General features: G+C 46.3%; 1 protein-coding gene across 8 annotated transcripts in view; it reads left to right on the top strand.

Moving 5' to 3' along the window:
- The window catches only part of Rim (Rab3 interacting molecule), a 69,987-nt gene that overhangs the window by 35,538 nt on the left and 12,127 nt on the right, over nucleotides 1-22,322 (top strand). For 7 of the 8 annotated variants that reach the window (XM_076618535.1, XM_076618533.1, XM_076618534.1 and 4 more), the window contains 13 exons: nucleotides 2,656-2,869; nucleotides 3,548-3,811; nucleotides 4,671-4,694; nucleotides 6,434-6,698; nucleotides 7,386-7,637; nucleotides 8,191-8,376; nucleotides 11,973-12,002; nucleotides 14,279-14,429; nucleotides 15,009-15,175; nucleotides 15,261-15,436; nucleotides 15,811-16,048; nucleotides 17,117-20,229; nucleotides 20,587-20,766. In XM_076618535.1, coding sequence (XP_076474650.1) covers nucleotides 2,656-2,869; nucleotides 3,548-3,811; nucleotides 4,671-4,694; nucleotides 6,434-6,698; nucleotides 7,386-7,637; nucleotides 8,191-8,376; nucleotides 11,973-12,002; nucleotides 14,279-14,429; nucleotides 15,009-15,175; nucleotides 15,261-15,436; nucleotides 15,811-16,048; nucleotides 17,117-20,229; nucleotides 20,587-20,766 — 5,260 coding nt within the window. Of the gene's footprint in view, nucleotides 1-2,655; nucleotides 2,870-3,547; nucleotides 3,812-4,670; nucleotides 4,695-6,433; nucleotides 6,699-7,385; nucleotides 7,638-8,190; nucleotides 8,377-11,972; nucleotides 12,003-14,278; nucleotides 14,430-15,008; nucleotides 15,176-15,260; nucleotides 15,437-15,810; nucleotides 16,049-17,116; nucleotides 20,230-20,586; nucleotides 20,767-21,888; nucleotides 22,046-22,322 lie in introns of all 8 variants that reach the window. The other variant, XM_076618531.1, reaches the window with a different exon arrangement.

Here is a 22,322-nt window from a genome sequence, read left to right as displayed (position 1 = left end):
AGGTCGAGGTAATTCTTGAAAAATTCTCGGTGCCGCAACGAGAACGAGGGAATTGCGGCTGTGTCACGGTACCGGCGTGACCGAGTTCCCGAGGCCCCTTTTTCGACGGCGAAAATATCACTCGATCGTTCTCCTTTAGTTTCTACAATTACCCTGCGTCTTGATCTCGTAAGAGATCTTTGTCTCGAACGGGAACGAACGATTATCCTCGCGGCCAGTTTCGAATCGCGTGCATCTTCAGGCAAGTCGATATAATCACCAGTTTACGGATCATCGTTTGATAAATAGAAGAAGACAGGAAACTGTAGGGGATGGAAAGGCCGTGCTCCAATTATGCGAAGCAAATAAGCAAGATTAAATTCGGTCCGAATAAACGAACGGCAATCGAGCAATTTATCCATCGGCGATTAATCTCGTGTATTTCTTCCGTCGAATCAAGATCGACCTTCTTCCAGGATTGGGCCATTGTCCATTCAAGTCGACGATTCTTCTTTAAAAATCGTTTATGATAAGAAACCGTCGATTAGTTGATAAACGTATACGATGATCAGAATGTCTAGAAATTGCATCATGATCGAAAATAACCATCGTACGAAATTAAATTGTGTATTCCGTAGTTGACACGCGTGGATTCTGTTATTGAACGAACTCCATTCGAGCGGATAATGTTGATGAAACAATATTTGTGAGAGTTTCGCGAGATAATCGTTTGTCATTCTGTCGATATCCCGGCTACATTGAATCAAAGTTACGTACGTTCATGCTACTTTGTTTTATAAATATCGATATATCTTCGTAATCCTGGTCATAACCTTTCGTATGATTTTCTTGGAAATAATAGTCTGGGAAGTTGAGATCTGCTAGGAACGTGACGACTGTCAATTCGTGGAGGAATAGGGGATTTCACGAGTCGGTACCGTTCCAAAACGTCCAATTAAAATGGCCGAAAGGATGGCTGGTTGTTGAGAGAGGCGTACCTGTTTCATAATTAATCGAATTGGAGCACGGCCAAAGGATATCCGAAGCAGTGGCGAGTCTCGACGACCTCGTTAAGTCTCGTCGATCAGTTTCGCGGTGTCTTTTGATAAATCCGCGACTTCTCGGCGTCCCGGAAACGAAACACGGATGTAATTGGCTGCGCCCGTGCAGTACCAGCGATGAAACGAAAACTAGTTCTCGGTGTTAGTTTCTAAGTTGCGCGTATTTTAAATAGAGGCAGAGAAAAGCAAAATGGAAGGGAAAAAATCCTGGATTGAAACTCACATTTCATAATGGGAGAACGAACATATTTTAAGCGACCTCTTTCGGGTTTAACAAGAGTTCTTAACGGAACTTTCGAACGCGCGTTTAACTCCGTTAATGAAATATTTAATTACAACTATTCCATCCGACTCTGTGCCGTGAAATGAAAAGTGGAAAGAAAAGCCCGTGTCGAGTGCATAATCCAAAGTTCCTTAGATCCTTTAATTAGGGCAAACAAAGAGAAAAAAAGACGAAAGAAATAACAAGGAGGAATAAAAGATAAACGTGACACGGTTCAGGCAGCCAATTATATCGGGGTTAAGCAAAGTATCGTAATAAATGAAAGCTGAGAGATAAGATTGAAATTAGGATTTAATATAGAACCAATCGTCTCCTGTACGAATGATACTTTACGATATTTGTCTGCGAAATCAAAGTGCCACGACTCACTCACGATCGACACGATCAACTGGAAACCGAAAGGAGGCGACCCCTCTCCCTAAAGTAGATCCACCAGATGAGTCGAGTCGCTCTTCGACAGAGAAACCTCAACTTCTACGGTGTTTTTTTTTTCTTTTACGAAATGCAATCACGTCGCTGTCGCATGCCTGGAACCTTGAGTACCTCGAACATCGGACGTTCGAAGGGACTGATTGTCGCTTTTCTGCTCGTATGCCTGTTGATAAAGCATGTCGCAAAGCATGAACATAGTAACTATTCATACTGTATAGATGTACGATCATTAGATGTACGATAGCGTGCTTTCTCCTTTTGTCGAGCTTGATCGTTTTACCATTCGCTCTTAAACATGTAGATTCACTTCACATACGAACACGTTTTTGTAAATCTGGAGAATACTCGAATGAAATATTTCGATCGTTAAACATTTACGGAATTTGTGTAACACACCCATGCATATTACAATTGAATCGATAACAATATTCGAGTATCCTCTGTGTCGCGCGCATCGCATCGCCCACGAGGGCTACCATCATTCTCTTCAGCTTCTCTTTCATCAGAATGCCCTGCGACAGAAATATCCTGCGACTGATGACGCGATCGATACCGAGTTCCTTTGGTGGCTTGATTAACGCTATACAATCCGGCAGGCGCAGGATATTCTTCCAGGAAGGTCAGCTTGAATCCATCAACGTCACAGTCCGTTTCACGAATTACTTTCATAGCGATCAGTCGAGTCACGCCAGGAATTTGGAAACCAATGCACGATATTACCAGACACGAATCCTCCGGAGATTCCGTTTCGCATCGCATTTGGTTTCCAAGATCTTCGGCGCGAGAAGACACGCGTTCCTTCCACCCACCCTCTTCTCATTTCACGCGAATCCGCGACAGAAGTCTGACAATGAAAAGCAAAGAAAAAACCAAAGAAAAACCGTTCTCCGCGCTTCGTAGCATCCGTTATCCTGGCAAGTGAGCAGAGACGGTCAGAAGATCATTGGCCACATGGTGTTGCGAAAGCAGCCCGGAAGCGGCTCCGCAAGCAGTAGTAGCATACTGGGGCTGAAAGTGGTCGGCGGCAAATTGTTGGAGGATGGCTCTATGGGCGCCGTCATCGAGAAGGTCAAGAAGGGTAGCACGGCTGACATAGAAGGTCAACTGAGACCCGGTAAGAACGATAAATTTAACCTCGGTGCCCTAGAATCCTGTGCCTCCAAAAGCTTTCCTCCTTCCTAGCTTCGACCAACTGTTTCATCGACCCTGTGATTCGTAGAGTATTTCAGAGAAGGACAAAGCGATTCTATATGCATTTTCTGAAAAGAGCTTTGGCACTGTTATTTAATATGTTATTTTGAGCGACAATTCGAATCAAAAGCTTATAGAGAACGATTTAATTTATCAGTTATACGTTCATTATATCATATTCATTTACTTCGCAAACTCTAAATTACTGGTAGTGCAAATATAGCGAGAAGTGACCATCCTTATCCATAATATGCGAACTATCTCTAGTTCAGGCGGAATTTATCGACGATTAAAGAAGTTACGTAAACGCGAAGTGCTTTAACGTCTCCTCAAACCGAAAGAGCCTTCGTCGGTTCGATCCAACCCGCCACAAACGCAGTTTCATCACCTGAAGCTAAAATCACCGTGTCAGGACTTTTCCTCCACAAAAGCTCCAAATACCATCCCCTTGCATACCCCGATCCATTGGGAAACCTCGGTAGCATTTCCAGCGAGGGGCTCACTGTCCGAAGTAAATAAATCCCCCGTTGTCCATCCCCCCTCCCCCCCGGTCCCGGAGGCGATCCAATAGGAGAACAGACCGGACATTCAACGATTTCAGGTGACGAGGTGATCAAGTGGAACGGCAGGTCCCTCCAGGGCAAAAGCTTCCGTGAAGTTTACGACATCATCGCCGAGTCGAGACAGGAGCCTCAAGTGGAGCTGGTAGTTTCGCGGAATCTATCGTCGACGACGGGTCCGGTGACGATGCCTGCGGGGCTGACACCTACAGCGCCGATGCCGTCAAGGAAGATCGCCGCGCAGATCCAATGGAGACAAAAGCACCCGGAGACGATATCCGGGCCACAGCAACCGCATCACAAAGGTGACTATGTGCTTCAAGCTTCATTCGTTCCCTTCCTTCTTCTTCTTCTTCTTCGTCTATTTCTTCTTCGACTGTGTTTCTTTTCTTTCCTCCTACCTCGTTGGACACACGCTCTCAGGATCTGTTCTCAGGCCGTTCTCTTTTCTTCTTTGCCTCCCTTCTTATCTGGCCCGAATACATATACATGTCTCGTAGAGTATACTGTATACACACACGGTCGCTGACAGATGTTTTTAAAAAGCAGAAAAAAAATGATGATAGCATTTAAAACGCCCCCGGAGCATAACGCGCGTTTAGACGACAAGGTAGAGAAGGTAGACTGTGTATCAAGGAGTAGCTCAGACAGCTACTCGATAGATCACACTTAGGATGTGTTATGGGAGTTTGCGAACGAGTAGTGGTTTGAGAGAGAGAACTTGTACCTCGTTCCACGACGAGTACTCGGTCTCCCGTTATTGTACGAGGTGCTTGTTGAACGATAAAAGATATCAATTTACCCACGATGATCATTACCATTGAATCAATGATGCACACGATGTATAGTTTTACGATGTTGGAATATTAATAAAGTCGGAGAAGTGGTAGATTTGTTACGTAGATCGTTCAGCAAGTCTACTTTTAGTAGTATATTGTGTAGTATAGAGAGTTCTAGAGCTAACTTAGCAAGATACAATTTGCCGTATTTCTCCAGATCGTTGAAATTTTAAGAGAATTTGCAAAAGTCGATAAACCAATCGATACGAGAGCATACGAGAAAATATCGGGTCCCTACCTAAGTCATACCATAGACATAAGTACAGTTAAGCGTATTAAAAACGACGCTATATTGTCACAGATTATATGATTTTTCGTATTCCAGGTCTTAAGAAATGTATTCTATGGGGTAGGCCTCAAAATTTCTTAAATTTCTCGATCCCAAATAATCGGTGTCTTCCCCCTCATCCGTGTTTGTGGTTCTGTATTTCACTCCCTTTGAATCTTTCTGTTTCTTTCTTTTTTGATTCGATAATCTTAGGAAGATTCACTGGGAAATGGTGAAACGAAAGGGTTTTACCATTCTCACCGTAAAGTAGAACAAAAAAAGCAACGATTATCGAGTGCACCGGTATCGAGATCGATGCTTAACGAGAACCATTACGACTGTTATATCGCTTTCTGTATACCATCGATGTTATCGTAGAACGTAGAGAGTAGTGCCAATGCACCCCTTGCTAACACCGCCGTTTTTACGATACATAGTTTTATGGGAGCAACAACTTGAAACAAGTGAATCTTTTGTGTCTTTCTTTTCTTTTTTTTTTGTATCTCTACCCCTCGTTGACCACGAAGGACCATACATTTAAATCCTTCTGTATATAATGCGCCATTCTACGATTTACCCATTTTATAGACTCTTCGTAAAGCTGCACCGTTTTACGATTCGCGATTTACGATGCAAAAGGTTTATAGAAATGAAGAAAGAAACGCAGGCGTTTATTAACGTTTCGCTTGTGTGACGATATCAATCATCGTGTTTCCGAGATGAATAACACGATTATTAAATTAATGCGTTTTAATCATTCTTTGTCTGTGTAATGTAAAAACGATTGTTTGAATAATTGTTATTGTGAAGCAGTGTTATTTTATAAACCGACGATAGCTAGACGTCTTCAGGAAGAGAACGTACGGAAGAGAACGCAACACTGCCGACGTGTATGCACTTTCCATGCTGCATCGCGGGGCTGCGTATAAACGCATCCGCGAACCATTTTACTGCATCTACCGCTAATCCGCCGGCTGCGTTCGATGCATCTACACAAGGATGCGTTATTTTCGCTATCGGCAGCTCGAGAGAGTATCCTGCACGTGAATTGTGATATCTCCCGAGGAATGGATGTATCTGCCCGCAAATTGCATTACACCCTGCTGATGGAAGGGAAGTTACGGGTTTTCGGCGAATCTTACAGTGATTCGATGGTTAACGCGGTTGCAACCATTCTAAACGTAACCTCCCGGAGTAATCTGTGAATTTCCACGGAATTAAATTTCCCAATTCACAGGATGCGATCACCAGACGATGTATGCACGCACGAACTACCGTCGAATCTCTGTAACCCAGTATAATCTACCCGTTTCCCCTAACCAAGAATAATCCAAATTCGTGGTCGCAAAACGTTTTCCATAGTATAACAATTTATCGAACATCTCGCCGTAAGTTCCTCGAATTTCTTACATTTGCCCGAAACTCGAACGTCACTCAATATTCCCCGGCTACCTCCGCCTGTATTCCAAGATTCGGTGTCCTAGTAAAAGATCGTCGAACCCACGTCCCCGTTCGCCCCAACGTTTTACGAGTTCGTTCGCGAATTTTGCGTACACCTTTCGTACACCGCGATACGAAGCATCCAACTAGCTGCACACGATGCCATCTTCCCTCTTTTTTCCCTTTTTTCTAGCCATTCGCAAATGCTCGTATCACATACGATATATACCTACACTGTTTTATATATGTATATATATATCGTATATTACATAAATAGACCCCTTTAAACACACCACGTAGCCCAAATTCCACCGTTCGAAGTTCTACCAGGTGTACGAAGAAGATCTAAAGTCTAGTCGGCACTGAACAATCACTTGCAGAGTTATACGACGCGAGGCGCGAGAAACCTTCGGTTTTAGTGACCTCGCCGGGCTCGCCGGATCTTCACGCTCAAGGACGCGCCAGGCACCTCCGACACACTTCCGGCAATGCTAACGTCGGAGGTAATCTTCAGGTGAAGCTGAGCTTCGATTCCGTGGCGCTACGGTTGATCGTCACGTTGATCTGTGCGGCTGGGCTCACGCCCAGGAGCAACGGCCAACCCAGAAATCCCTACGCCAAGATCTTCCTGCTTCCGGACAAGAGGTGAGTGAGCTCGATTGGCCCAGAAACTAAGTACGCCTCTACGTATGCTGTATTTTGTCTTGCAGCGACTTGTTTCTTCTTAAATAATTCTATTCCTCCTATCCTACGTTACGAACGAGCGATATTTTATAAGAAAAAACGTTATGTTCCGGCGCTGGAACGAGTTTCTTCGTTTTCTCCGAGAGATTCTCGACGGAGAACGTGTTTCGTTTTTCTCGTTGAATGTCGATAAACGGACGGTGTATAGATTTTTATGGGCCACGAGCGTGCGTTTCAAATCATCGGCGGAAACTTCCATCCTTTTCGTAGAGTAGAATGCAAAAAGAATCGAGCGCACGATGCTCGATGGCGCCGGGCAAAGATTTCGCGAGGGCGTTTATGCACGTCGGGGACAACAGTGCGATCATGTCGAAGTCGAAACTGTCCTGCTTTCGAGATAAATCATTTCCTAAAGAAGCGTTCGCGAGCCAAAAGATAGCCGTTGAACTTGGCCGGGCTGCCAAACGATCTCGCTGCTACACCAGGGTTCCCCAACCACTGTTTCGTTTCCCTCCCTCGAAGTGGCGTTGTCTTGTTAATGCTCGACATCGATCGTCTGGTATCGCCCCATTTGCGCGTCGATTCTACGACCGTATCAAGGACGTGTTCTATCATTCACCCTTCTATCTAATTCGTGTCCCGATGCAGCGAAAAGTCGAAGAGACGAACGAAGACGTTGGCGAACACGAACGATCCAAAGTGGAACCAGACGTTCATCTACGACGGAATCAGGAGGCCAGAGCTGAGGAAAAGGGCGTTGGAAGTAACCGTGTGGGACTACGGGAAGTACGACACGAACGATTTTCTCGGCGAAGCGATACTCGAACTGGCGACAGCTCATCTCGACGAGGAGCCCGAGTGGCATCCGCTGACCGGCCACGGGGAACACCGACATATTGGGTATGTGAATCAGCTCGGTAGACCTTAGGATGTTTCACTTCTTCATGCCTCTGAGATGAGACGCAATCGCTACAACGCATTCGTTCGCTTGTTGCAATGAGAGACTAGGAGAGATATCTTAGAGATTGGTGACTGACGAATACTCTTTGCGCTTCTTAGTCGCTGAATGCAAACAAAAAGTAAACCGAGTCTTCTAGAAAGCTTGTGAGAAGGGCTAGGCCTCTGTAGGCGTGCAGCTATTTTTCCCGAGTATTTAGGCTGAGGGAGAAGGAATCCGTCGACGGTCACGTGCGTTAACCCTTTTCTATATCACGTACGATCGCGGTGTATATACGGACAACGTTTAATTCCCGTAGAATCAACAGAAAGATGATAAAGAAAAAGAAAAAAGAAAAAAAACGAATGAAAAGACGTTGAATAATACGATGCAGCGAAAAGAGCAAGTATTTTCCGAATGACGTCGCGTCGTTCAGCGAATCCGTTCGGCTGATTCTTTTTCACCTAGCGCTAGCGAGAAGAGCGTAGCGTGAGATCTAAATTTCGCGTTGCACAGATACTATCAGGAGCCCGATGACATGGTGATAACTCCGGTGGACTGCCATCTCAGTCCACCGTCGACGACGTCGCGGCTGAGCGACTCTGACACTTCCGAATGCGATATCACGGACTGTGACGTCTCCAGGGAGCAAAGGAGAACAGCTGACGGTGCCAGTATAAGCAGTATCGGCAGTTCCTCCAGGTAAGAGCATCCTTCGAAAATCTCTCTACGTCGCGTCCCGAGAACTCTTCCACCAAACCGCCCCGAAACGATATACAATATAATATAAAACCGGGGGAGAGAGAAGAGCCCGTGCTATTTTCACGGCCGACGCGGCGCAAAAACCTTCTTCCACGACCGCACACCGGCCGGGATAACCGAGAACAGGGACCCGAGTCGAAAGTTGAAAACGTTTTGTAACGAGAAATAATTGTCAACGTCGTCTATCCATCGTCGATCCATCGTGGGAGTATACGCGGATCCACGTAAACACCGTCGATAGTAAGATGCAGATAGAATTAACGCTATGAGCAAGAAGTTTGAGACCGCCTCCTTCTCGTTTTCCTTTCTTTTTGTTTTCCCTAAAGACAGTACGCGTTTAGTTGCATTTACGCGTAGATATTGTTCTTTTATTTGCATGTAGACACATAGTGCGCTTTGGTAATCGTTTTCTCTTTCTTTTTTTTTTGTAGCACCCTCGGTTCGTCAGTCCAGTGTATTTATTTGAGAAGAAACATTGTAAAAATGAGCCGATTCTTTTTACAGCGAGATGTTAACTTCTATATCAACGTTATTTTCTTTCTTTCGTTAAAGAAAGAAAAGGAAAGAAAAATATATAGATGGTTCGAGCTACGCAAGAAATGACGACGAAAACGCGAACGATCCATGGGGTGGTTTCAAACTCGTGTTCGATAGTGTGCCTCGCGTTGGCCGCGAGCTGAAGAGGAGACCACGAGATTAATGCGCGTCGGTTCCCGTTAATCGATCCACGGACCATCTTGAACGGGCGACGAAGAATTTGTCGAGAAGCGGAGAGAGAGAGAGAGAAACAGAGAGGGCTGTGTCGTGCAAGGTCCCACGTGGTTGAACCAGTGCAGTTCATCAGGAATTAATGATACTTAACGGGAGTAGCGTGTCGATGTCCTTGGCCAACAGAAATCGCGTTACTGATCTGTTCCTATTCCCGGCTTAAGATCTCGTTTACAGGTCCCGTAACCGACACCGTAACTGTCGGCATAATAGTTATTCCCTCGGTAGCGTGCGACTTGGTCTTAATCGTCAATAAGACGAGCCGACGCCGCTACTCGAGATTAGCCGCAATTCGAACGTTCCTTCCATGCATCGTTGCTCTTTCTTGCATGGTTGCACCTCTTCCGGTTCATTGAGGAGACACACGGGTCAGGCGTGCGTAAGGGATGGTCCAGGATCGATCGTGCGCAATTCCTGTTATTTCGGACGATATCGTGTTTACACACTGATAAATATTTCATCGATTATTGATATATCGATTCTTCGTTATTCCAATCAAATTCTGTAATTTATCCATAGTTCGACTTTTGGAAAACTTGTGCATGAACTATACTCGTGTTAGAGGGTGTGAATAACGGAGTCTTAAGAGGAGCAGGGTGTTTACGCGGCTTAGATGCTCCAAGTCGGCGGAGGCCGATCTCACCAGGTGAATCTCCGGATGATTGAAAGAGGAGCATTTTTATCTGTTGTGCTTGCGGAAGGCGGCGTCGCCGTGACGTAAAGGCGACGACCACAACGACGAAAGGGAGACAGAGACAGAGACAATGCGGCGGGGGTGAGAGGTGTGTGAATAAAGGTGTAGGTGGGAGGGGGAGGGTTGTGGGAACGAGAAAGAGAATTAGAGAAAGAGAGAGGAGAGAGGCCGTGAGCCAAGTTATAAAACTGGGCAACAAGCCAATTGACATGCCAGTTGGCCTGCAACCACCGCTGGCTGCGGAAGCCAGCCCCTGAGCCTCGTATCCATATTAATATTCCAACGATGACGTCCGATCGTTATTTGTGAGTGCAAAGTGCTTTCTCTCGAATATCTCGGTTTTTTATTTTTCTCCGAGGAAACGAGAAAAAAAGAAAGAAATACGGACTATCGACAAAGTGGCGGAGTTGAAACCGACAGGGGGTGAAAAACGGAAGGGTGAGCAAACTAGGAGAAAAAAGGGTAAAACAAAGAGGATACGAAACGAAGCCCACGGCTACGGACGGTGGTAAACGGCGTGCCTAAACAAATCCACTTTGAACCAGACGCTTAATAAAGTTTTTTGTCGTTTGCACAGAGGGCACGGCCCGCAATTCGTTCAATTTCCTCTGAATTTCGTGGCCACCGGTATCTTTCGAATCCAGTGACTCGCGAGGGTATAGGTCAGGGCCTCTGACGAGTTAATCGACTTCCTTTTAAACTCGCCAGGATCCGTGACTAGCTTCGAATTTGCTGATTTACACCCGCAAAGCTTGGACCATCTACCCTTTTATCCGAGTGTTTGTTTCTTCTACGAGGAAATTCAGTGTTTCGACGTGTGTAACGGTGACGAAGTAACGAATGCATGTGACGCGGAAGTAAAAGCAACATCGAGTGTGCGCTAATTATCGTATAGCGTTGTTTGAATTACTCGTGGCCCTAATTCGAAGACCGCTCAAAGAACCGTTGAAGATCGAAGAACCACGAGGTTACCACTCGTCCGTGCCGTTGCAAGGAGGAAATATCGAAGAAGGAAGGAATCTCTGTGCCTCGCAACTCGCTGCCGCTTTGTCCCTCGTCCGTTTGTGTCTCTCGGTTACCATTCCCGGTTCTAATTGGTCGAACCTTTGTAAATTTATTTCACGGATGATGCTTGGAATTCTCGAGCCACGTTCCCTCGAGAGCGTTCTCTGGTTCTCGTAGAGGAGTAATGCGATTGCCATGCCGGCAGGAAACTCCGCCTGCACGCTCGTTCGTTTTCGTTTGTAATCAATCGCCTTATCTGGTCCGACCCTCTTCGATTCGAGGGTGCTCGGATAATAATATCCGTAAGTTTGCCGGGGACTCGTTGAAAATTGCACGACACAGCGTCGAAAGCCCACGAAGGAAAAGTTGCCGGATCTTCCTCGTCGAAAATTTCGCGGCCGGTTTGTTCAATTTTTCATCGAGCATGCACGTCGCTTCCGCGGCCACCTCGAGGTCGCTACGTCGAGGAATCTGTAGAAACGAATCGGAACGGCGTGCATGCTTCGTTAATCCACGCTGGCCTCAATCTGCGAGTCGCTGACCAATTTTTTCTCCCCTCTTCTTCTCCCTATCCGTTTCATCCCCATTGAGTGGCGATGATACGGCGAGATACGGTCGAGGCGAGCCCGCAGAAAGACACGCGCGCGGCGAATAATTGATACATCCGGCGACATCCGAGGGAGCCGATCGTACGGTGTGCAGATATTTAATAACCTTCAATATCACCTAATAGGATTATCCGAAGGGGTTTCACTGGTTACATTAATAAATCCATCGTCGGTCGAGTCGGCGGCCGCGACGTGTCGTACAGTCAGATTACTCTCTTTTCTTTCACCGCTACGTTCTTTCAGCCCGTTTTCGAGGGCACGGTGTAGATATTCTTTATCTTTTTTTTTTTCTTGTTCAATCGATAATCGAGGAACGTCTATAGTATCCAGTATCGCGTTAACGATGATTCTTCTAACGAGAAACAAAACATTCTAACGAGCCGTAATTTCTCGCGTTCGCGCTAGCCATCCCGTCTATTGATTTTCTTTGTTATTTATCTGTTCTGTTGTTTATTTTTTAGGTTTCATAATATGCCGTCAAATTATAAGCGGTACGGCCATTCAAACTTATATTTCCTCCTCTCTCTCACGAATCACGCAGTCACACACGTTCTTGCATCCTCACCGCTAAGTTAAATAGCGTTCCGAGTGTAGATCAATTATTAACGAACGTGATCGAATATAAGATATTCGCATATGTAGAAACCAACGAACGCAAACTGACGCGATCTCTCGACTCTAGCTGTCGAGCTAGATCGATGAAAACCAACGTAAAGAAATAACAAAAGCAACGTAGCACGATGAGTGCTACGTCAAAGAGATCGCGGCGTTTGTCAGACGTATATTTCCACGTTTCCTCGAAAGAGGCGACTAACGACGCCGTAGTTTCGCGTCATTATCGACGAGAAACGACGGAGATCTAGAAATCCTCCCGGTAACCGTTCACTCTGGACGCACTCACGATGTAAAGTCACTCGAACGTGTCCGTGTGCATCAATGGCAACAGGAGGGTCCGTCTGAGAAATCGCTCGATCGTACTAATTCGTCTTTCCCGTGATAAGCTGCCTTTATTTCTTTGTCTTGAAACGTCTCTCGTTACGTCCAACGTTGTACCGAAATAATATTCGAGCTCTATCAACCTAGCGGAAATTCACGTGGGGATACGCTCGTTAAAACGACTATAACTGATCTTCCAAACATATTCGAGGTCTTTCGCGTGTCGAGCTTCTATGCAAGAGACCAGACGCAGGTCGACTTTCGGTAATAGTCGCCGGAGGCTGCTTCCATCCACCCACTTGATGTTCCTGTGTTTGCACGCGGATCGTTCTCTCAGTCGCATGTGCACCGATCGAATGAACTTTATTCGATAGACGAAAGGAATGAAAAAGTTTAGCACGTCGGCATTTAACACGTCGGCGTGCTGTAGATACGCTCGACGAGAAACCGTGTGTATGGTTCGTTTTTCGTCGAACAGCACACGAAACGATTAGACTATATACGAATGAAAAATGAAAGTTAAGAAGAAAGAAAAGCGCAAGAACAAGTAGTTGCGCGCAGAGATTCAGCAGGTCACCGATCATGTAGGCACACGTAGGCGTCATCGTGTCATCGCTTCTTGCATCTGTCCCACGTTTTACGAGACTTAGATTGCGCGAAAGGACATGGCTTTTAGTAACGCTTAGTGCAACGCGATGCATCGGCCGGGGTGGCTCTATTCCCCTGTTCTTTTTATTTGTCCTCTCTCCGGCAAGCTTTACGTCGCGTCAGTGGATATTTGTTGGGCAACGTCCAGTTCGCCGGGGACGTTTCGCGATGCTTATTGGTGTGCCCGTTGCCAGGAACCGGGACGATGACTGTCAGTGGCACCGTTCTCGAAGCGATTCGCGCGCGATCAATCTCCCGGCTACGGTTTTGTACGCATTTGGCTCCGTTGATCAGTCGCGGAACCATTGTTTACAGCAGCCAGGCCAGCCTTTCTTTACCAAGTAGCTTCTTGGCAACCGAATCTGTCCTTCCATTTCGTCGAGGACACCACGGAGAAAACCGTCCAATCTGTGTCCGGCTTTTATTGGCAAATAACTCGTAAGAGATTAGCTTTCGCGCGTGGATCGCGACGTTGTGTATTTGCACTTTGTAGATCGACCGGTTTGTGACCAGTTCTCCGTCCGCAAAATGAGGTAATGAATATTAACTCGAAAGTATAATAATCCTTTCCGGTGATACATTGGTGAACGGATAAAACAATGAAACTTATCGAGAAACGCGAGCCTCCGAAGTAACGCTTGTTGTTCGTAAATTCGTAACTCCTAGTTCTCCAGTTAGCCAGACGCGACGACGAAAGACGCAACGCTGATTGTTTCAAGGCTGAATAATTAGAGCGACTGTCCGTATAGTCCGCATATCTGACAGACCATCGTAGGACGTGCAAATATTTAAAAGGAACGAGCTCCTGACGAATTTTAACTATGGATCACGAGATTGCTTTTAATCTACGAGATATCGGGAAAACAATCTTTTTGTGTCCATTTATTATTTCTGCCACGTAGTAGAGTAACCTTGCATTCTGTGTTTTGGTCTGCCGCTTAATCGAGTTCGTTTCGTGCGTGTGTCAGGGGTCGGCAGAAAGACCACGGCACGGTGCAACGCGCAGCGTAGAGAATGCATATTTGATAAAGCATCGCCAATGAGAACCAGCCTGGCCGCATGCACTCTGTAATCTAGCGCGAGATCACAGCACTCGCCTTTCCCCTACGTCCATAATTTAACGTAATCTAAGCGTGACAAGACGATCACTAATTGGCGAAAAAATGAACGCATGCCGGAGCAGCCACTATTCTAGTCCCCCGCCGGAAAGGGAGCTGTGCATCGACGGGGAGCATCGAAGTCGAAGGGACATGTCGCCGCAGGGGCGTAAACGGGCCGCCATCATGATACGGGATCAGCCAGCGTCTATTTCTGGTTACCAGACCTATCGCAAGGTGAGTCCCGCTGCGTCATTTCCACCGATTTTCACCGAATACCTCGACGTTCTTTTTCTGTGAATTTAACGATCGTTCGACGAACGTGTAGTTTACGTACTCGTTGTAGATTGTCGGATGTAGATTTCGCCACTCATCGTTTCTGAAAAATCGCACTGAATCTTACAACTGTGATAATAAGCGGAAGCCGCGAGCGAAGAACGTGACAAGTAATCGGCAACTAACAACAACGAGAATCAAACAAAATCAAGTGACTTTTTAAAACTTGCTGTAAATTCATAATTAACTTTTCAATATACTGAACCGTTTTTCCCTTCTAATAGACACGATTTAAATATTGGAGCCACATTCGTATTTCTGTAAATCGTTCAATTATAAAATCGTAAAAGAAAAAATGCACAATCCACGACCTATAACTTACTAATTTGCTACTATTATTAATTTGTAACTGATCGTAGTACGTATAGACTTAAATACACCTATTCTATCCGACACTTTCGTGGTTCGCGTGCGGCATTATCGATTCGTTTTCGCCTGCGGAACACCTGGACGGCGTAGTTAAATATCTGTAATCCCCAGGACGATATTCATCGAGGAATGATGGGCCACAGGTCGCATAGTGCAGCACCTATGGACTCGCCGAGCCTTCGGTATCGCGGAAGGTCTCAAAGTCCCACCGGTCATCGCTCTCTGTCTCCGCCGGAACATAGATCCATGCTTTACTCGCACGGCTACGTTCCACCCAGGTATGTTGTATGAGTTATCGACGCGAGCCACAAACGAAACTGTGATAGAACAGAAAACGAGAACGTTTCGCTTTACGCATTCCAGATTCAGCTCGAGGTCAGCGACAGCCACTCCCACCGGAAGTCCGAAGAAGAGACAATTGCCTCTGATTCCGACGGCTCTGAAGGAAAGGGCTGTTCAGGATCCCGAGGAACGGGCGAGATTTATGAGACACCGCAATAGGCAGGTGCATACCACGTACAGGAGTACGGGTACGGGAGGTGAGCTCACTTTTCCCATTTTGTTCGCCGGGTTATTAATTTCAAAGTTTTCGAATACCTCGTGATACGAGAACAGTAATGAAACCTCGTGAAAATCCGCGTTCCTAATTGACCTTGTTTCGGTAATTTTTGGCTAGCGTGAATACGCCAGGATGAACTTTGTAATAGGATGTTATTAGAGGGTGGACGTTTGACGTGTAAAATTGACCGTAGTTTTGAAACAGTTTGATAGCAACTATTTTTATTTTCGATTATATTAGAATTTATCTGCGAAGAGGATCGGTATAGGAGTCGTAGGTTGTTGGATATATATTTTAGAATTTACAGCTGGCGAAGTACGTGTATTTCCAATGGGAATAACGTTGATTTTTCAGGTTGGGAAAAACACTATAGCGGACTGTCGGATTCGGATCTGCTCTCGATAGATCAGGATCCGTTATCTTTGCCGCACAGTCACCCTTATCGAATGCACAGACCGCGAAGGGGAAATTTAAGTCCTGACAAAGACGTACTTGGTGATCTTGGTGACTCCGATATGGAGAGTATAGCCTCCGTGACGAGCAGTGCCTTCAGTACGCAATCGGAACGACCACGTGGCTCTAGAGGACTAATGTGAGTATAGCTCAATGTCTATTGTATTTTAATTTTCGAGTCGATGACCTTGCATTTCAAAGTCAGTGTACAAAGCAAGACAAGTTCCATAGAGAAGAAAGTATCCCTTTAGAGGAGACAGCCATCCACTGTACCATTTTTACGTGACATTCGGGTAAATCGCGTTCCTTTCCCTCTATTTTTCCCCTCTTTTCTCGTTTTTTCCCCTTCGGCTCTCGTATTTTTTTCTCCCTTTTTCCTTCCTACTAATCTCATCTCATAGTCCATTCATTCAGAATAGCGTAATCCCGTTTTCTCCTCCAAGTAAATTATCGTTATGCTCGTCGATAGACCATGTACACCGCGCACAGAATGGAACATTTGATGGCTTACCTTCTCATCGACGATAATCCCTGAATTAAATGGACATTGCCGAATGAAACGACACCCCGTAGTTGCACTATCTCATTTCCCCCCGCCTGCTTGATAGGTTCCCCAAAAATCCTGCCGCGCTCTCTTCGAGGAATTCTACTACTTTAGTTGGCTAGACTGCACCTCCTATGCACTGTGTCAATGTCCATTTAATATTGTCCCATTCTAATAAAGCAGGGATTAGTGCGTGGCGTTGGTCGAACGGCTAGGTCTACCTACGTTGAAACACGTCACAATTACATATATGTATGTATGTTGTGTGTATAATCACGAAGAGACTAATCAATCGTCGCACGTCCTACAGACAACCTGCATTTATATATATTTGTTCGGCGAGTGACAAATGCAACAAAATTCTCGGCTCAAATTCTCTCTTTCGGTACCTATCGCATTGCAACAAAAGCTATGTTGTGTATAAAAAAAGAAAAGAAAAATAAAACCATTTTGGGAAAAAACCCCGGCGAAAACGGAACCAAAAAGATAGCAGATATTTTAAGAAAAAGAAGGAAGAAGAGAAACGCGTTCGATCGATCGCGAACGTGCGAGTAGAGTCTTTTTTTTCTTTGATTAAAAAAAAATGAAGAATGGGCTCAAAAAAGAAATCGTTAATGTAACCGCAGAAGCGCTAAAACTCTATATGAAAAACATTGTTTGCAGACCGACAGTTAAAAACGTTTTAATACCCGGTGTCATATCCCCTATGCCCCTGCCCCCTAGGCGCAATAGGCGCAGGCACAGACTTAGGGTACCCTGCAGCGAATGTCACTGTCCGAACAACAATCCCACCAAGCCCAGGAGCAACAACCCCAGCAAGCACAATCCCACCCCGCATCCCCTCGTACGGAGCAAGTCCGCAGTGGTGCGCTCGTTGTACAGAAAGATGCGTACGCCGTTCACGAGGTCGCAGACCGTCGACGAGAACATGCTGAGATATTACAGCCCGGAGACCAGCGAGTACAGCGTCTCCGAGGGGTACTTGCTCAAGCCAGAGGAGCTAACCGGTAGCTCTAAGAATCGTATACCGGAGATATACGTGGAGGATTGCCTTCAGGTCGACTTCAACGATCGCCTCATCGAGAAGTTTCGCGACAGATACTCGTCGCCCTATCAAGTGGACTCCGGTATGCGTAGACGGTCGCGTAGCTGGCAAGATCGTACTGGCAGAACCGCGAAATCTAGGCACCACTTGTTCTCGAGAGGCTTGCACGACTTAACGGACGATCACGGCATTAGGAACCTAGACGTTAGCTTACGGCCGCGTAGATCGTTTTTATTCTCGAAGGCTAGGAGCTTCGACTACGACGTGCTGCACGATACCTACGCTGATCGTTACGGTTTCGGACTAGGCACGGGCATGCTCTCGCGTAGAGCCAAGAGTTTCGAGTACGACACTATATCAAGCAACATATTCAGCGACGACAGCCTGAGAACCGCCCGTCGTAAATTGAAGAAGAACATGGCTATTAACGATGCCGGTTACGGCGACAAGATACCGGCTCTGGGTGATCAGAGTAAATCGTACTTCGACTCGAACAGCGACGACAAGATGCCTAAGATTCTGCTCAATCGAGAGAAGAATTACGACTACATGCTGAAACAGGATCACAAACCATTCTATGGATACGATTCTGAATTTAGTTGCGGCGAGACGGAGATTTATATGCCGCGCTTCGACAAACAGAATATAGATATGGACCTTGCCGGTAAAGGTTACCACTCGTACGATCTGTCGGAGGAAAATTCCTTCAGCAGCGACGATCAAATAGGTCTGCGGAACGTCCTTGGCCGTGAAGATCCCACCAAAAGGAAATACAGAGACTCGACGTTCCAGGAGCACGATTCCGCGTTCGGTCTAGACATATCCAAGAAACGAACGAAGAATCTCGACAGCGATATCTGCGACCCGGCTAACGAGCACATTTACTGCAGCATCGACGAGGCGCTGTCGTCCGCGGGGAAGTACGGCCCGGACAGGGACATTACTTGTTCTTCGATGCACGCTGCCTCGGATTTAGAACACTACGACAATCAGAGAACTAGCGGTCGTTCTCGAAGAAGAAGGAAAAGCAGCGAATCGTATCTGGAGAACGGATACGATGGTTACAACTGGGATATCGAATACGACGAAGGGTTTATCGACAGAGGGAACGTCGACGAGTACGGTCACCGGTTGTACGATTACGAGGATGAAAATATTCCGAGAACCGACGCAGAAATGTACGAGGACGATTACTATAGAAGAAAAGACAGCAGTCGAAGTAGTAGACGTAAGAAAAGATCGTCGCAGTACGTTGATGCTGACTATATCGGTGATTATCGTGACTATCGTTCCGCGGAGGAGTACGATTATCAAGCGCACAGCGGCCCAGAGTGTGTTGGAGCCGACGCTTATCAAGATAATACGCTGCCACGAAGGAGAAAGAGGAGAAGTAGAAGGGGAAGCAGAGAAGTTAGTACGGGAGTCTACGAGAACTTACCGTATCGAGATACGATATCCAGCACGAGGGGCACGCTAACCATACCGAGTTTATCCGATAGCAAGCGAATGATGCTGCAACGAGCAGAATCTACGCCGATATTACGTTCCGACGAGGAACTGAGCTCGTCGGACAGAGCGGAAAGAGCCAGACGTCTGTATCGTCGCAAAAGGAACAGCAGCTGCCCCGAAGCTAGAGAGCTCCGATACTACGATCCTCCACGAAGAAAAGACGAAGAAAGAAGTACGAACTTTATTCTGGATTCGGACGAGGATTTCGGTTCGATGGAGACGGTCGTGTGCGCGGACTGTTTCCGTCAGAAGAACGTAACGGGCACGGTGGTTAGCGATGGTATTAGATCGGGCTACTACGACGGGGAACAGGTCCGCGATGGTTACGTAGACTCAAGATACGACTACGAAAACGTTCAGACTCGCGATTATCGGGAACCATACGAACTGGCTAGGTCGGGATCGCTGCGGTCGTCGTCGCAGTATCGCGGTAGGCGAAAAACTAGTTGTCCGGAGTGTCGAGAATTAGCGATGTCGTACGAATTAGGTAGGTCTGGCTCGTTCTCGCGAAAGAGCGAAGAGAGGAGACCTTCGGTAGAATCGAGATATAGGTACCGTAGACGAAATAGCAGCTGTCCGGAGCCTAGGGATCTCGAGCTACTCGAGAAGAGGCAGCAGCAACAACGTCATCAGCAAGCCCAGCAGCATCCGAGTCAACAACAGCAGCAGGGTAGTAAGAGGAACGTAGCGATCAGCGACACCCTCGAGTACTACGAGTACTCGATGGAGAGCGAGAGCCAGTGCAGCGAGAACTGCGGATTTGGCCCGTGCGATCCGCGTAGGCCTCGTAACCGAGCACCCCACCCCGGTAACGCTAATTCAAGTCTCTTTGATTCCCAAACCGCTACCTCCGACACTACTAAAAACTACCACCCACGGGCCGTCGATCACCACGAAACCTCACGAAACACGAAACTGTCGCGGCGCGACAACTTCACTGATACCGCCGTCACCTCGTCGTCGTCCCCAACGTCGTCGACTCGACGGCGTTCGCGGAAAAAAACCGCCGCCGACGATGCCTCCGCCGCCGTCAACCAACAACGTGACGACGCGCGGGATCGCCGCTCCTCCTCCATGCCCGAAAGCAGCGAGTACAGTCAGTCGGGCTCGTACGAGAAGCCGTCCAGGACCCAGCCAGGCGATAACGAGCACGACGACCATAAAAGGGGACAGTTCACCAGGAGTCTTAGTAATACCGACGCGCCACAGGACGAGAAAGTTGGTAAGTTTCTGCGATCTCTCTTTGGAATTAGATTTAGAGGCATTATTTTTTTGTAGGAAGATTGTTTTTAGGAATTTTCATTAGGAAAATTGTAGTTTAGAAATTTAGGAAGTGATTAATACAGATATGCCCAAATTATAGTGTAAAATATTTTTCTACATAACGGGGGTTTCTCTTTATTTGAAGTCTAATCGAATGTATTTTGAATGGAAGTAATTTTTTTTTATTGGACAGCCTAACGATGCTGTGATAATCATCGTTCAACCATCGGTGTATCTGCGTTAATTTCCTAATCCTACTCTTCTAGATTCTTTCTTTTTTTATTATTTCCGTGTTCACGCGACGTTTGTTTATTAGACGGTAGTTTGAGCGATACGGCGATCGGTTTGAACGTGGAGGACTCCTCGAGGAGGGGTCGCAAGAGTTCGCCCGGCAGTAAAAGCGGAAGCGGAAGTAGCAGCGGTGGCGGAAGCGCGGTGCAGTATCAGTCAGGTCTCGGGAAGAAGAGTAACAGCACTAGTCAGCTGTCCGCCACAGGTAACACATCGTCACACTAGTCGTTTCTTCCAATTTCACATTTTAAACGTTGCGTGCGGTGTATTGCTACTTTGTTCGGGAAATTCGATAAGTTCGAGAGCGGTCGCGTGAAGACGTTTTTCTATTTCGCATTCATATTATTCTCGCGCGATTTCTAGACTATCTTCTCTGTCTCTTCTTTCTATCTGGCATCTTAATGTAGTCAGTTTCTTTGTAATATATCGATAGTTCCTCGAATAATAGCATAGCATTAGTTTAGCACCATTAGTGAGTAGACCTACGGTGTGCTCTCGCTATATTTTTCTCGTCATTTTCAAGAAGATTATTTGATTAAACATTTGTACGCTTCGTTCACATCACACGTGACAAGATGTGACGATCGAAAAGCGGATTTTCACGAGTTTCACGGGAGAATCCGCGAAGTAGAGCGAAGGAAGCGGTACAAACGATATCAAGAGCACACGGTAGAAGAGCAAAAAACCCAGTAAACGGGGCAGTATGTACATTCTAATCGTATTCTTGTTTTCTCCGCCATCCCTCCTCATCTCTATCCGCCTCTCTTCGACATGAACACATTCACACTTTACTTCTACCAACCAACTATCTCTCGACGCTGGGGACCATTCACGTCATCGATCTGCACCCACCTGCACGATTTCTCATCGTGGCGGGCTATATCGTCGCTCGCGCGATCGTGTCACGGGACAACACTCGACGCGGATCATCCCGATCGATCGCTGGAAACGATCGCTCTACTATTACGCAAAAACGTTGAAACAAAACACTCAAAAAAAAAAAAAATTATACTACAACTCTGCCACGAGAAAAATTTTTACATACGCACCACGCATATATCGATACTATATATGCAAATTAACACAACAAAATCACAATTCACCGCTCTTCTACTATGAAAACAACATCTACTACTACCATCACTACAACCACTACTTCTACTACTACTTCTACTACTACTTCTACTACTACTACTACTACTACTACTTCTACTACTACTACTACTACTACTACTACTACAACCACAACAAAAAAACTATATCACGTCACGCAAAAACCATAACATACCACGTGCGTCTGTTGGTGGTACATGCGTGGGCGACGAAGGACGAAAACGGCGGCTAGGATTCGGGAAGAAGGGCAAGTCCTCCTTTACAGTTCATAGGAGCGAGGAGGTATTGCCGGAGGACACGGCCAGCGGAAGGAGCGGAAGGCAACCGAGTTCCGCAAGCAGCGATGGCGAGGGTAGCGGCGATGGGGACAGGTCCGAACACACTCTGCAAAATATATCATCCCCGTTTTAATTGTTTCTCCCTCTTTGATTTCAATCCCCTATTTTCGTTACGTGGGAGCGTTCGGCACGGTGTCATCGACACGCGAATTTCTTTAACATATATTTATACAGACGTGTGAAACAAATACGCGCGTTAGATCTGTCTATTCTTTAGCGGTTAAATTTATTAACGATAATTAGCAGTCCATTCGAGAGGATGTTGTAGCAGCTTTCGGCGAAATGTGAGTACAAGTTACAGAGAGATACA

The sequence above is a fragment of the Bombus vancouverensis genome, chromosome 5 (assembly GCF_051014615.1).
Source record: "Bombus vancouverensis nearcticus chromosome 5, iyBomVanc1_principal, whole genome shotgun sequence".
NCBI lineage: Eukaryota > Metazoa > Arthropoda > Insecta > Hymenoptera > Apidae > Bombus > Bombus vancouverensis.
This window is presented reverse-complemented; position numbering and strand designations above follow the sequence as displayed.